Raw genomic sequence first — 13,596 nt, 5'->3', positions numbered from 1 at the left:
ATTCATTTGCAAATTGGATACAATGAACTTAGCCACTCCCAGTCTCTATTCAAGCCTAAGTCATTATTGCAAGGTAACCTATTTCCCCTTGTTTTTTCCTACAACCCTTCCCCCTCCCCCCCCTCGTTCCTCAGACGTTCTTGTTAAACCCTGGATTTGTGCTGGAAATGGCCCACCTTGATTATCATACACATTGTAAGAAGAGTGATCACTTTAGATAAGCTATTACCAGCAGGAGAGTGGGGTGGGGGGAGAGAAAACCTTTTGAAGTGATAAACACCCATTTTTTCATGATCTGTGTGTATAAAAACATCCTCACTGCATTTTCCACTTTTATGCATCCGATGAAGTGAGCTGTAGCTCACGAAAGCTTATGCTCAAATAAATTGGTTAGTCTCTAAGGTGCCACAAGTACTCCTTTTCTTTTTGCGAATACAGACTAACATGGCTGCTACTCTGAAACCTACTAAAAAACACTATCTCCAACTGACCAGCTGCCAGAACCTTTCCCCCTCTGCTCCTCCAGCCCAATAGCAATTGGTGCAGTACCGGTCCTTATGACACAGACTTTTGGAATGCACTCACTTTTTCCTTGTTGTCCATGGTGATGGCGATCTGCATCCGTCTCCCTCTGCGGAAAGCTACCAGGTGGTCCACCTCTTCCTCACTCAGGTCTGGGTCCCCTCCTTGGCTCAGGAGGCCATCTGAACTCCGTTTCTCACTGACAATCCGCTTCCCCTGGAAACAACAGAGCAAGTGCAACATACACATATAGTGACACAAAATTTAGAAGCATCCCCCTCCTTGTACCAGCCTCTCACTATGATGATAAACACAGAGGGGCTGGCGGTGAATTTAGGAATTGGCATAACAGAATAGATCAAAGGTCCATCCAGTCCAGTCCAGCCTCCAAGCTCTGAAAGCGGCAAATACTGGGAACTTCAGAGGAAAATGTAAAGTTCACATAAATCCACTTGGCTTATTGTGTACAACTATCCAATGAGGAACATTTCTTCTTGTCTTCATTTCTCCAAAACTTGAGTATTGATTGACAGCCTTTATCATTTTTATTTTATAGTGAATTATAGTCAGGTGTTGCTATTTGTATTCTCTTTTTACTCTTACTAAGATATTTGCCTCCATAAAATCCAAGGGTTAAAATGGGGGAGGCGGAGTAGTGATACTCCCCTAAGCCCATGCACAAACCATGTCCTTGTCACCTGAGACTCTGTGATCTTCATAATATCATTGTCCCTCTCCTTTCTTGAATGATTTGATCAACAGTAGAACAATTGAACTACTGATCAAATCGTGAAATAGTTGACAGTGTTGACATTTTAACTCTTGTCATGAGCTTGAGATGACATGGGCATCGTACTGATAAACAACGAGCATTCCTGTACTCCAGTAGTGCCAGTTAGGTGCACCTGCAGAACGTGCTCCGCCTGGAGAAGTGGAGTTTAAAAGGGTACGACTGGCCACACAAACTAGAGGGTTGGGTTTGTTTTCCTCCTAGGAGCAGAGAGGCTGCCAGGGACTGCTAGCGAGCTCTGCTAGCAAGAGGCGCTCAGTCTGAGGCAGTTGCTAGCCCATCCTTCTCCCCCTCCTTGTTTGGGGCAGACTGGCACTATGAGCCTGATATGGATAAAGGATGCTGGAGGGGTCTTTGCAATCAGTGAACTGTGGTGTGACCTGGGGAGTGCTGCCAGGGACAAGAGGCAAGTGAACATAACTAGACTCAAGAGTCAGAAAGGACCCTGAGAGTGAGCTGAACTCCTGCCGGAAAGAGTCAGATTGCCCAGCAGTGGGTGTATGTAGGGGACCCAAGGGTAACAGATTCAGAGAGACTACAACTGAACCCAGGTTAAGAGTCAGCTGACTACAGCTATTACAATTGGAAAGTAAGGACATTCTTCTTTAGTTAAAGGGCAAGAAGCCTGTGTGTTTGAAGCAGAAGGAACAGGGGTCTAGGCCTAGCACTGTGCGTGCGATTAATAATTTTGCCAGTTGTCTACAGCATATGGGTTTTTTACAGTAGTGACCAGCCAGGTAGTGCAGATCAGGATCCAGATTCATAGATTTCAAGGCCAGAAGGGACCATTGTGATCATCTAGTCTGACCTCCTGTATAGCACAGACCAGATAACTTCCCTCAAAATAATTCCTACAGCAAAGCTTTTAGAAAAACATCCAATCTTGATTTTAAAATTGTCAGTGATGGAGAATCCACCACAACCCATGGTAATTTGTTCCAATGGTTAATTACTATCACTGTAAAAACTTATGCCTTATTTCCATTCTGAATTTGTCTAGCTTCAACTTCCAGCCATTGGATTGTGTTATACCTTTCTCTGCGAGACTGAGAGCCCATTATCAAATATTTGTTCCCCATGTAGGTACTTATAGACTGTGATCAAGCCTCCCTTTAACTGTCTCTTTGTTAAACCAAATAGATGGAGCTCCTTGAGTCTGACTGTTTTCATCGTTCTCATGGCTCTTCTCTGAACTCCAATTTATCAGCATCCTTCTTGGATTGTGGACACCAGAACTGGGCACAGTATTGTGGCAGTGGCTGCACCACAGTATAGAGGTAAAATAACCTCTCTAATCCAATTTGAGATTTCCTCTGTTTACGCATCCAAGAATTGCATTAACCCTTTTGGACACAGCATTGCACTGGGAACTCATGTTCCGCTGATCATTCACCATGACCTCAACTCTTTTTTAGAGTCAGCCATTCAAACATCTACAAAGTTAAGGGGTTATTAGATTCTGGCTTTGATTAACACCCCATTTCTCATTTATTGAATCATGTCATGAGTAATATCAATAACCCTCCATGAACACACACACAACTGGCAGTCAAAATACAGGATGTGTGAATGGGATGTTATGAATTGTACCCAACTGAATGATTTAAAGGGATACTGTCAAGATAAAAACATGTATTTATTTTTAGTTCCTTTTTTCTACTCTCCTCTATTCATGTTCTTATAATGTGATATATACTTGTAATACTTTGGATTTTATAACTAAACAAATCTTTGAAATCTGGCTTACTTTTCACCATTTATGTGTTTACTTTCTCAATTTTACTCAAATTGTAGAGTGCAATTAGAGTCTACATTTGTTGAGTGACGTGAGCTTTCCTGTTTATAGTCAGTGGGATTGATTCTTCTCTCACTTAAGCAACGAGGAGTCCAGTAGCACCTTAAAGACTAACAGATTTATTTGGGCATAGGCTTTCGTGGGTAAAAAAAACCCAGTTCAGATGCATGGAGTGAAAATTACAGATACAGGCATAAATATATTGGCACATGAAGAGAAGGGAGTTACCTTACAAGTGGAGAACCAGTGTTGACAAGGCCAATTCAATCAGGGTGGATGTGGTCCTCTCCTAATAATTGATGAGGAGCTGTCAATACCCAGAGAGGGAAAATTGCTTTTGTAGTGAGCCAGCCACTCCCAGTCCCTATTCAAGCCCAAATTAATGGTGTTAAGTTTGCAAATGAATTGTAGCTCTGCAGTTTCTCTCTGAAGTCTGTTTTTGAAGGTTTTTTGTTGAAGGATGGCTACTTTAAAATCTGTTATTGAATGTCCAGGGAGATTGAAGTGTTCTCCTACTGGCTTTTGTATGTTAACGTTCCTGATGCCTGATTTGTGTCCATTTATTCTTTTGCGTAGAGACTGTTCAGTTTTGCCAATGTACATGGCAGAGGGGCATTGCTGGCACAGGATGGCATATCACATTAGTAGATGTGCAGGTGAATGAGCCCCTGATGGTGTGGCTGATGTTGTTGGGTCCTCTGATGGTGTCGCTAGAGTAGATATGGGGGCAGAGTAGGCAGCAGGGTTTGTTACAGACATCAGGAATGGTAACATACAAAAGCCAGTAGGAGAACACTTCAGTCTCCCTGGATTTGCAGCAGATACAGCACATCTAGACAATTTATCATTAGAATTAAATGTACCGTTAGGAGAGTATAGAGCAAAAGTGAGGCAATTAGGCACAGCATAGATTATCTGGGGTGGGGGGTAGTGATGCTTTTATTAAGGAAGAACACAGGAGACAGATCTACTTAGTAGGATTATGACTAGTTTGAAAAAAAGTCAGATGTGGAGATTACAGAAAATTGACTGGATTTTATGGAAATTTTTCCCTCCCAGCATCCTTTCCAGCAAACTAATTCACAATATCCTCATTCCAGCCACTTGATTTAATGTCCATGTGTTTTCTTTAATTCCTTTTGCTGGCATAATAATATCGGTTACTTCATTAGTCTCTTGTTTCTAATCTCGAGTGTCTAGAGGCGTCCTTTAATCACAATAAGAGAGTGCCCAGTGGGGCATACTGACACTTCCCAGGGGTTTCTGCTCTCAGTCTCTGGCTGAACAATACACCCAGGCCATGATATGCACTCTGGCATGACATACCCCCAGTTGTCTTTTCCTGCTTAAATATAGCAGTGCCCCTGCAGAGCTGCAGCTCGCTCAGAAAATCTCTGCAGGCTGTGGAGAGCCAGTTGGGGTCTGCTGTGTTTCAACTGCTTTGAGCCTCGCAGGAGTTAGCCACCAATACTTTCACTTATTCACAAATGTTGTTGATACAGGGCCTGATCCAAAGCCCGTTGAAGTCAATGGAAGGGCACCTGTTGACTTCAATGGGTGGTGAATCAAGTGTTGTTGTAAATTTAGCATTTGCAGTGACAAATCACTAAACAAATGAGCATGAATTGGGGTATTATCTCCTTGGCCATATCTGATACTCTTGAATGTCTGTGGTCGAAGGCCTCATACCTGCAAGCCCTCCATGTGCAGAGTTCTCATTGACTTCAATGGGAATCTCCCCCACAGCTGACCCTGCATGGACTCTCACAGTGAAGAGGTTTCAGAGTGGTAGCCGTCTTAGTCTATATCCGCAAAAACAATGAGGAGTCCTTATGGCACCTCTAAGGTGCCACAAGGACTCCTCATGTTTTTACAGTGAAGAGGCTGTCACAGCAAGAAGAAAGGCAGCTGAAGCTCCAACTGGAATTATGAACCAATAATAAATGCCAGTTATGCCTTTGCAGAGTTCTTCTGTTGGCCCTATCTGCCCTTTTTTGGCTTCACATCTTTCTCTGTGGCTAAAACTGACAACATAAGTATCCTCACACCTTCTTGTCAACTGTCTAAATGGGCCATCTTGATTATCACTACAAAAGTTTTTTTCTCCTGCTGATAATAGCTCATCTTAATTAATTAGCCTCTTACAGTTTGTATGGCAACTTCCACCTTTTCTGTGTGTGTGTGTGTGTGTGTGTGTATATATATATATATCTTCTTACTATATGTTCCATTCTATGCATCCGATGAAGTGGGCTGTAGCCCACGAAAGCTTATGCTCCAATACGTCTGTTAGTCTATAAGGTGCCACAGGACTCTTTGCCGCTTTCACAGATCCAGACTAACATGGCTACCCTTCTGATACTTGACAACATGTGATTAGAGGCTCTGACGTTAGATGTTTAGATGTAGTCAGAGAAGCTGCAGTCGCATCATTTATACTGATCAACTGCTATAGTGTAACTTGTGATGTACACACTACACTGCAACCTGTGTATTGTAATATGTCAACAAAAATCCAAGGTTAAAAACTGCCGGTTTAGGAGGAAGTTTCATAGTGAAGTAAGCTTGGAGAAACACAAACAGAACTGAGCATTGTATAGTTTACGTACTTTGCTCAGTCAGTCTTTCCTTGTGCTCTCTCTTTATAAAAAGAAAAGGCGTACTTGTGGCACCTTAGAGACGAACAAATCTATCTAAGCATAAGATTTCGTGAGCTACAGCTCACTCACGAAAGCTTATGCTCAAATAAATTTGTTCGTCTCTAAGGTGCCACAAGTACTCCTTTTCTTTTTGTGGATACAGACTAACACGGCTGCTACTCTGAAATCTCTCTTTATAGTTACTTTAGATATTTATGTTTGAATGAAAATATTCTCCCTTGCAAGGACCCTGGCATTTGCCATGGGAAGGAAGGTGATTTAATAAAGTGATTTGATTTAATTTAATAACTGGTTTATATTTCAGTGCCACTGTCCAAGACACAATAGGGTTTTCCAGTCCACATTTGATTCCTAGGCAGTGGAGCCTAATTGCCACCTGGCAACTTCTCAGGCCTTCTGCTGTCCTGTTAAGATATTTATTGGAACTCTGAAGTAGATAAGTCAACAGCCGATCTGAAATAATATACAACTTAGCCCAAGATTCTACACAATTGCTTTCCCCTCCTCTACTACACGTGCTCCCTCACTTACACACATGCTCCTCCAATTCCCATTTTAATAATTACACTGAATGTAACTAAATGAGGGTTCTGCAGTGACAGCATTGAAATACATAAAACAAACTGATTTTCCTCTGGCACCAATCCAGGCTAACGGTCACTGCTTTACACTAACATGTGGGAGACTGGGATGAAAACCTGGATTTTATGCTGTAGGTCATGTTCTGGGCTCCAAGGGTTAGAGCCTATGTGGGAGAGCCATATACAAAGAAAATGTTATTAATCCACATCTAAGACCACAGGCAGAAGTATGTAGCCAAAAGAGGCATCAATGGAGGATTAAATATTTCATTTGTAATGTTCAGTAAATAATGGATGTAGAGATTTAGATACAGATACTGCATAGTCCAAGACCAGAAGCATCTCTTTTTTTCATCTCATGAGGGGCTTTGGTTGTAGTGGAATGTGATTTCATTTGAAGGGGAGAAACATATTTAATGCAACTGTCAATCTATTTGGAAAGAATGAAATGAGGGGCCTGAATCCTTTCCAATGCATCTGAAAAATAATTTTGAAAGCAATCTTATTTCCTAAATGATTTGGTTCCTTTAGGGTAACATTTAATGGCTCTACAATCGCATAGTGATTGCAGCCACATCTCCTTCGTGGAGAAGGGCAAACAAAACAGGGAGAGATGGAATTCAAAGGGCACCAGAGGCACAAAACCAGGAGAGCTTTTCCAAACCACCTCATAAAGGAGAAGTGACTCTATGTGCATTTAGGCTACCCGCAAGCTTTTCTTCATCTCTGTGTAGTGGGAGTTGTGGGGTATTAGCTTCATATACTTGGAAAATGTTTTTGGCTTTAAGCTAAGTCATGTAAATGCACCCAGATACTATGAGCCAAATTCATCCCTGAACCTGAGCTTGGGGCCAGGCACCAGGAAGTCCCAATGAGGCAAAACTTTGTCACCTGTGTGCCTCCACCATGCTGGGTTGTCTGGCACAGGCTGGAACAGCCAGAGGGGCTGCCCTAACTTGCACTTGGCTGCCCATAGCCCTGATGGGCCACTCCCTCAGCCAGTAATAGCTGAGGTGTAGCCTGGCCATGGCTCCTTTGTTCTGGCATGCCCCCTACACTACAAGGTCTCAGCAGGAGCCTCGCACAGGGTCAGCTTTGCCAATTCCATGCCATCCTGGGACTCCTCATATGCTCGGGGCACTTCTTGGGGTCCATTAGTGCAGCTTTGACTCTGCCAGCATGGAAGAGTCCTAATGTAAAGGCTGTGACAGTCACTGGTGAGTCAGGCCTTATGTGCTAGTTGTCTAATAAATGTTTCATTATTTTTAATAATCACTACTATGACACTCACATTCTGAGTGAATTAAGTGCCCATCTTCACTGGAAAAACATACCTCTCTGTTCTAAAGCTTTTAAAGGTGAAAAGGTAGCTTTTTAAGAACTCAATTCAAGTTATTATTTAGTGAGTCCCTTCAGGGGGTTTACTCTTGCTCCCACTGAAGTCAATGGCAAAATCACTGACTTCAATTAGAACAGGATCAGACCCACTGGGTACATCAGACCCTCATGTAACTGAGCACCGAGGCTTGTATCCTTACAATACTAACTGCCAGATCTTTATCAAGCCCTTCTTGGCAAATAACTTCTGACAGAGCAGAAGATGCAGCTGGGATTCTTTTTATCTTTGCACATGGAGACACAGACTTCACAAGTGTTTAGAAGTGAAGAGGTAACTTTTTGGATGACTTCTGCCTTTTCTAACAGTCTCTGATCAAGCTTGTAGACATAATACTTTTCACGGTGGATGTCTCAGAGACAGCATTTGGGGACCAGGGCCGTCTCTAGTTTTTTGCCACCCCAAGCAAAAAATCTGCTGCCCCAAGTTCCAAGCGCAACTGCCCAAACAAAACAAAACAAAAAAAGGGTGGCCGGAACGCCGCCCCTGGCATTGTGCCGCCCCAAGCATGTGCTTGCTTTGCTGGTGCCTAGAGCCGGTCCTGTTGGGGACGAAGAGGGCATTTCAGAGCCCTGCATCTGGGGTTAGCCAATTAGTTCTGTATACCCTGCTCTTCTGGGCCAGTTGGGAGCCACCAGGTTGGCCCAGCATCATATTTTTGTTACCAGTTTTAGTTCTTTACACAAAGGAGAGTTTGTCAGGAATGCTTAGGCTATTTGAAATGTCCATCTGTTATGAATTTACTGCTCTGGAAGTTGGCTACTGATACAAACAAGCAGACGAATGGAAATCTCCATCTGCTTACAATCATCTGGTGGGCTTGTTGGTGAGGAGACTAAGTCCCAAGAAGAATTCTAGTTCTGCTTAACTTACCATCTTTAACAATATGTATCCCTGGGACACAAAACACCAGTATAGCATTCTTGCTGCCCACATGACTAGACTTAGCATCTCCTTCATTCCTGGAAAGCATCTTGATCCCTGATATAGATGGTATTCTAGAGCAGCTGTATTGTCCATCTATATCATCCTATGAACACCTAGTTTTGTTTTGTTTTGAGAGCTACCAAAATAAACCAGTTAATTCCAGAATAAAGGCCCAGAACCTGAGGTCCTTGCTCTGTTTTTATTCAGTCTTTGCTCAGGCAGACGCCCACTGATTTCAGTGGCAACTGTAGCCACTTTAATGTTTTACTTCCATGCGAGCTTGCTTGAGTAAGAAACTAGTACAATCTGAGTAAGGACATAGGGATTTCTGCCCAGAAACAGGATCCCTTCTCTCACAATAATATCATTTACTCCCAGGTAGGGTGTAAAAATTTCCTCTAAAGTATCATCACCCTGAAGGTTTGGCATCTGCTGTCAGGTTTACCCTTCCAGAGTCCCAAAGCATTGTGCCTGCTTCATTGGTCTCCTCTTTCGGCCGCCATGATAAAATGAACTCAGCATTCATTGGAGGAAGACATTTCTGGCCTAGAGTACTTTTTTGTGAGTCCAGTGTCAGTCCATAAACAGGTCTTGTGTGGTTATTGTCCCAAGGAATCAGTGGCATGTAGGATATGACCAGCCCATCAGTTGATCCCTTTCGCTGTGATTGCATATCTATAGCCCTTCACTGAGGTTTAGTTCATTTTCGGCTGAAGAAAAGCCATTTTTGCCTTTGTGGTCAGTAGTACACCCAAATGATTAATGGTCTGAGTTTGCCATGGTTATGCGTGATTGATGATCGGGGGTTTGTAGAGAAACCCCATCTCAACCTTAACTTCACAATAGCAATGCTGTAATATGGAGAAAGTTGTGGAAAAGATGAGGGTCCCACTTCGTCAACTTTGACATTGGGTGACCGTCACACTTTCAAGTGCTCGGTATGCAATGGACATCCAGGTATCTACTTTTCTCTTTATGTTTAGAACTTTGTGGAACTGAATAAGGGTCTGGTACACTGTTCCCTCTAAGCTGTGCACGTGCACACAGATCTTAAACCCCGCGCACACGGCGAAACACCGCACGCACTCCGGCTTTGGCACGCCGGCTTTTTTTTTTTTTTTGCTTCAGCAGCGGCACAGAAGAAATTTTTTGCACACACGGCCTGTTAAAAATTAGAGGGAACATTGAATGAGAAGTGTTACCACTTTCATCTATTGGATATAACTATCTGCCTGGAGAGCACAGTATAGTTTCATCACAGCTGGTGGACTGGTGTCCTCATTTTATTTACAGTGTTTCTTTTTCATTTCCATAGCAAATGTATTGAATTTAGCAACTCTGGTTTTGACTCTTCTCAGCAGAAGGGGCACTGCTGTGACTGATCTGTTCAGAGGTAGAGGAAAGGGACTGACTCTATGCAGCTGGAGGCAGCTGTTGGACCTCCTGAGGGCACAGAAAGTTCAGGATTGGTGACTTCTGCCTGTTAATCAGACATGGAAAGGAAAACCCATAGTGCCTGCCTTGGCGGCAACCTGAAACATAGAATAAGCATTCACTGCAGGATCAAATAACAAGAGAAGGTGGATTGGGAAGGGGCAATTCTTTTAAAAACACGAATATCTTCAATAATTAGCAAAGGTAGGAAGACATACTGTGAAAAACACATTAATGGTGAATGTGATTCAAATTTAATGTAAATTGTTTCTCTTGCTTTTAGTTATATTTTAGTGCTGAGAGAAAGTGTTGAATTGACAGCCATAGGCACAGAAAGGGCTGTGAAGGTGTAACAACCCTCCTCATGTGTCTCAACCATGATTTGGAGGGACCATACCTAAAATTGAAACAAATGATCAGTCTCCATGCCCGGTCAATCTGCAGAGATTGCTAGCAAGGGTGCCAGCTGTGATGGTGACTAGTGATGTGGACATCTGTCCATTGGGAACTGGATTGAGATTGCCAGCTGTTGTTGTTATGGTTTGAATGTATGTCTAGAGGATGCAATGAGTGCATTTTATAAACAAAATATATATAGCCCAAAACCCAGTCATCAGATGCAAAAATTTCTGGTTCCACCCACCTGGGTTGGATTCTAACTATAAATGGGCCCAAGCTGTGAATTTCAGATCCACAATCAAATTGGAACTTCCCTAAAGTGTGAGGTTCAGGTCCATTTCTAGTTCAAGCCGGTGACCTAGAAGCAAAAGTCTAAGTCTGACACACTTTAAAAGTTTCCCTTTTTAAGGCACCAACCTGTGCTTCAAGTTAGCATCTGAATGTTTTTCAAGTCCAGTTTAACTCGCAGCTGTAACTGACTACTGATGACAGATTTCAGAGTAGCAGCCGTGTTAGTCTGTATTCGCAAAAAGAAAATGAATACTTGTGGCACCTTAGAGACTAACAAATTTATTTGAGCATAAGCTCAAATAAATTTGTTAGTCTCTAAGGTGCCACAAGTACTCCTTTTCTTTAAGTGACTACTGAAGGTATCTCATCTCTGAGAGTAAGCCACAAGTGTAAAATGGGGAAAGGTAAAGAAATTACTGTCAGCTTTACTAGGCTTGGAAATGGGATGCCTTTGGCAGGACGAATCCAGAGTATCACCATGTACGCACAGATCACAGGAGTGTATTTAAATAGGGAGTCCTTTTGTATTAATCCTGGACTTGGCAGCAATACAAACATCAAGGAAGTAATTGCAAGCATCAGCGCAGTAAGGAACAGGAAGACATTGAACAAATCTCCAAGCTGAGAGAATGAGAACTGGGACCCCTTACAGCTCGAAGAAAGCAATGTGTTAAGTCTCGAGTGATGCATCATTTTAAAGACTCACCTTGGCTTTGCTGTCCATAGTAACAGCCAGCTGCATCCTCTTCCCCATCCTGAATGTAAACATATGATCTGCTTCCTCCTCATCTTCCTCCTCACTGCCGACTCCAAACCCTGGGCTGGTGGGGCAGCTGCTTCCCCATTTCTCACTCACCACCCTTTTCTCCTGAAAAGCCAATCGGTCTGGTTAGAAAACAGGTCCTTTTGGGGTTACCAGTATGTTTCCATTTTAGGAACAGCTCTGCCTCAACAGCTGGGAGAGGGCAGCTGTGGAAATGTTAGGACTTGCTCCATGAGATGCTTTTCGCTCCCATGACAATACCATAACATTCTTCCAAAGACTGAAACAACAGGCACTTTGTCTGATTAGAAGTGAAACCCACAAATCTAAGTGGGTCTGGAAAACCCATTGCACTTACAAATCTGACATTTGAGACTAAAATGTCAAAGATTTAGGAAACAGATGTCGTCACTTTCTTGTTAACGCTTACAGCTAGATTGTGCAACGCTAACTCCTGGTGCTGATCACTTATTGTTGACACCAGCAGACTGCTGGTGTGAGTAAGTGCTCACCATTATAAGGGTTGGACAATCTAGTCCACAAAATGTTCAGTTTCTGGTTAATAACATCTTTCATCTCCTGTATGAAAGGGAAAAAATGGTGCAGCAGTGCAAGCCTACAGTAAAGCAAGGGCCAGTGGGTTGCTGGAAAGAGGGGAAGGCAGTCTACAAACGAACCTAATAAAGTAATTGTGTGAACAATCCAACATTAGAGAAAAGAGACCAGGGTATGTTTGGGCTACTTACTCCATGAGCTCTGCTGTCATTGCGTTCACTTTAACACAGGGCTGCATGCTTGTGATGTGTTGGGCCTAAAGTGCTGGGAGGGGTGGCTCAGGCCATGAATTGCCTCCTCTCTAATCCTGCTGCTAGTGAATGGGAGGACTGTCTTTTGGTGGTTTGTTTAATCCCCCTCTAGACCCAGAGATATAAAAAAAGACTGAGACAGCCCATGAGTTGCAGAGTTTGCATGGGAAACCCTATCAGAAACCATGCATGGGAATCCTTAAGGGCCACTTTATTTGCTTGTTCTTAAGGCTGACCCTTGTTTAAGGGAAGGAGGGAGAATGCCCTGACCTATGATATTTTCTTCTTGTGTGTGTTCTGCAGGTAAATCCACACCTTGACGCACATTTGGAACTCCTGATTTTCACCCTACAGCAGAGATAAAGCATGTTTATTTTGGATATATGTCTGTGACTATGTTTGCATTAATGTCTGGGAGTTCATATACATGTGAGTGTGCATATGTACAGGTACACATATCTGCTTGCTTCTATTTGTGTACATGCTTGCATCTGTGGGAACAGGTTTATGTATGCAGGCTAATGTAGATCTGTGCATGAATCTATTCGGAACACTTAAGCCTTTTGGGGAGTGGTTAGGTTCTGATTCCTGATACTCTGAATGCCTGTTGTACATGCTGCCTATTCCAGAGATAGTAGCTCTGAGTTCATAAGGAAGGGATTCTTTAGTGAGAAGTTCACTTGTACTAAAAGGGAAGCAAGACTTACATTATGGGCCTTGGTGATAGTAATAGTCAGACCATCCTGCTTGGGTCTCCTGGAAGTGACAGCCATCCCCTCCTGCTCTGCTCGCTTTCTGTCCTCTTCTATTTCCTGAAACAGTCAAGTCCACATCCAACATCAGATCTTCCAAAGGCCTGTGACAAATCAAACCCACTCAGGCAGAGAGAGGAAAGGGCCATGAGCTTTGCATGTACAACAGCAGGGGGCCAGAGCCATCGTAATGAACCACAGAAGCAAAGGCCAGGTGATTTCTGTGCTCACTGGGACCTCAGGCTAGGTACAGTCATGGCCCATTTTCCTATTTTGCATTCCTCCTGGGGAATACAGGGGCTAACACAACATTTTGAAAAAGAGTCAACTTGCTGTGCGTCTCTTGTCAATGCACTCTCAGCACAGCTTGTTCTCCAAGAAAGCTGTACCAGAGTGCTGTTCCTTGAGTGCACGTGCTCCCTGGTCACCTGTTATCAGCCCCAGGCCTTTAGAACTGGGAACTGTAGTCCCAGGGTATAT

At 43.1% G+C, this 13,596-nt stretch overlaps 1 protein-coding gene and 1 long non-coding RNA gene across 3 annotated transcripts in view; one reads left to right on the top strand and one right to left on the bottom strand.

Annotated features, from left to right (window-relative positions):
• CCDC9B (coiled-coil domain containing 9B) overlaps nt 1–13,596 on the bottom strand; it is a 138,668-nt gene that overhangs the window by 68,320 nt on the left and 56,752 nt on the right. For both annotated transcript variants that reach the window (XM_074955713.1, XM_074955712.1), the window contains exons 3-5: nt 13,072–13,176; nt 11,502–11,663; nt 586–738 (exon numbers count right to left, since the gene is read on the bottom strand). In XM_074955713.1, coding sequence (XP_074811814.1) covers nt 586–738; nt 11,502–11,663; nt 13,072–13,137 — 381 coding nt within the window. In that variant the 5' untranslated portion in view covers nt 13,138–13,176. The remainder of the gene's footprint in view (nt 1–585; nt 739–11,501; nt 11,664–13,071; nt 13,177–13,596) is intronic.
• LOC141989271 (uncharacterized) overlaps nt 1–13,596 on the top strand; it is a 212,319-nt gene that overhangs the window by 182,768 nt on the left and 15,955 nt on the right. Inside the window, exons 5-6 of the long non-coding RNA XR_012639952.1 lie at nt 2,453–2,589; nt 12,668–12,793. This is a non-coding gene — a long non-coding RNA (uncharacterized LOC141989271). The remainder of the gene's footprint in view (nt 1–2,452; nt 2,590–12,667; nt 12,794–13,596) is intronic.

The sequence above is a fragment of the Natator depressus genome, chromosome 6, assembly GCF_965152275.1.
Source record: "Natator depressus isolate rNatDep1 chromosome 6, rNatDep2.hap1, whole genome shotgun sequence".
NCBI classification, from domain to species: domain Eukaryota; kingdom Metazoa; phylum Chordata; order Testudines; family Cheloniidae; genus Natator; species Natator depressus.
The sequence above is the reverse complement of the archived record's forward strand: the minus strand, read 5'-3'. Positions and strand labels throughout refer to the sequence as shown.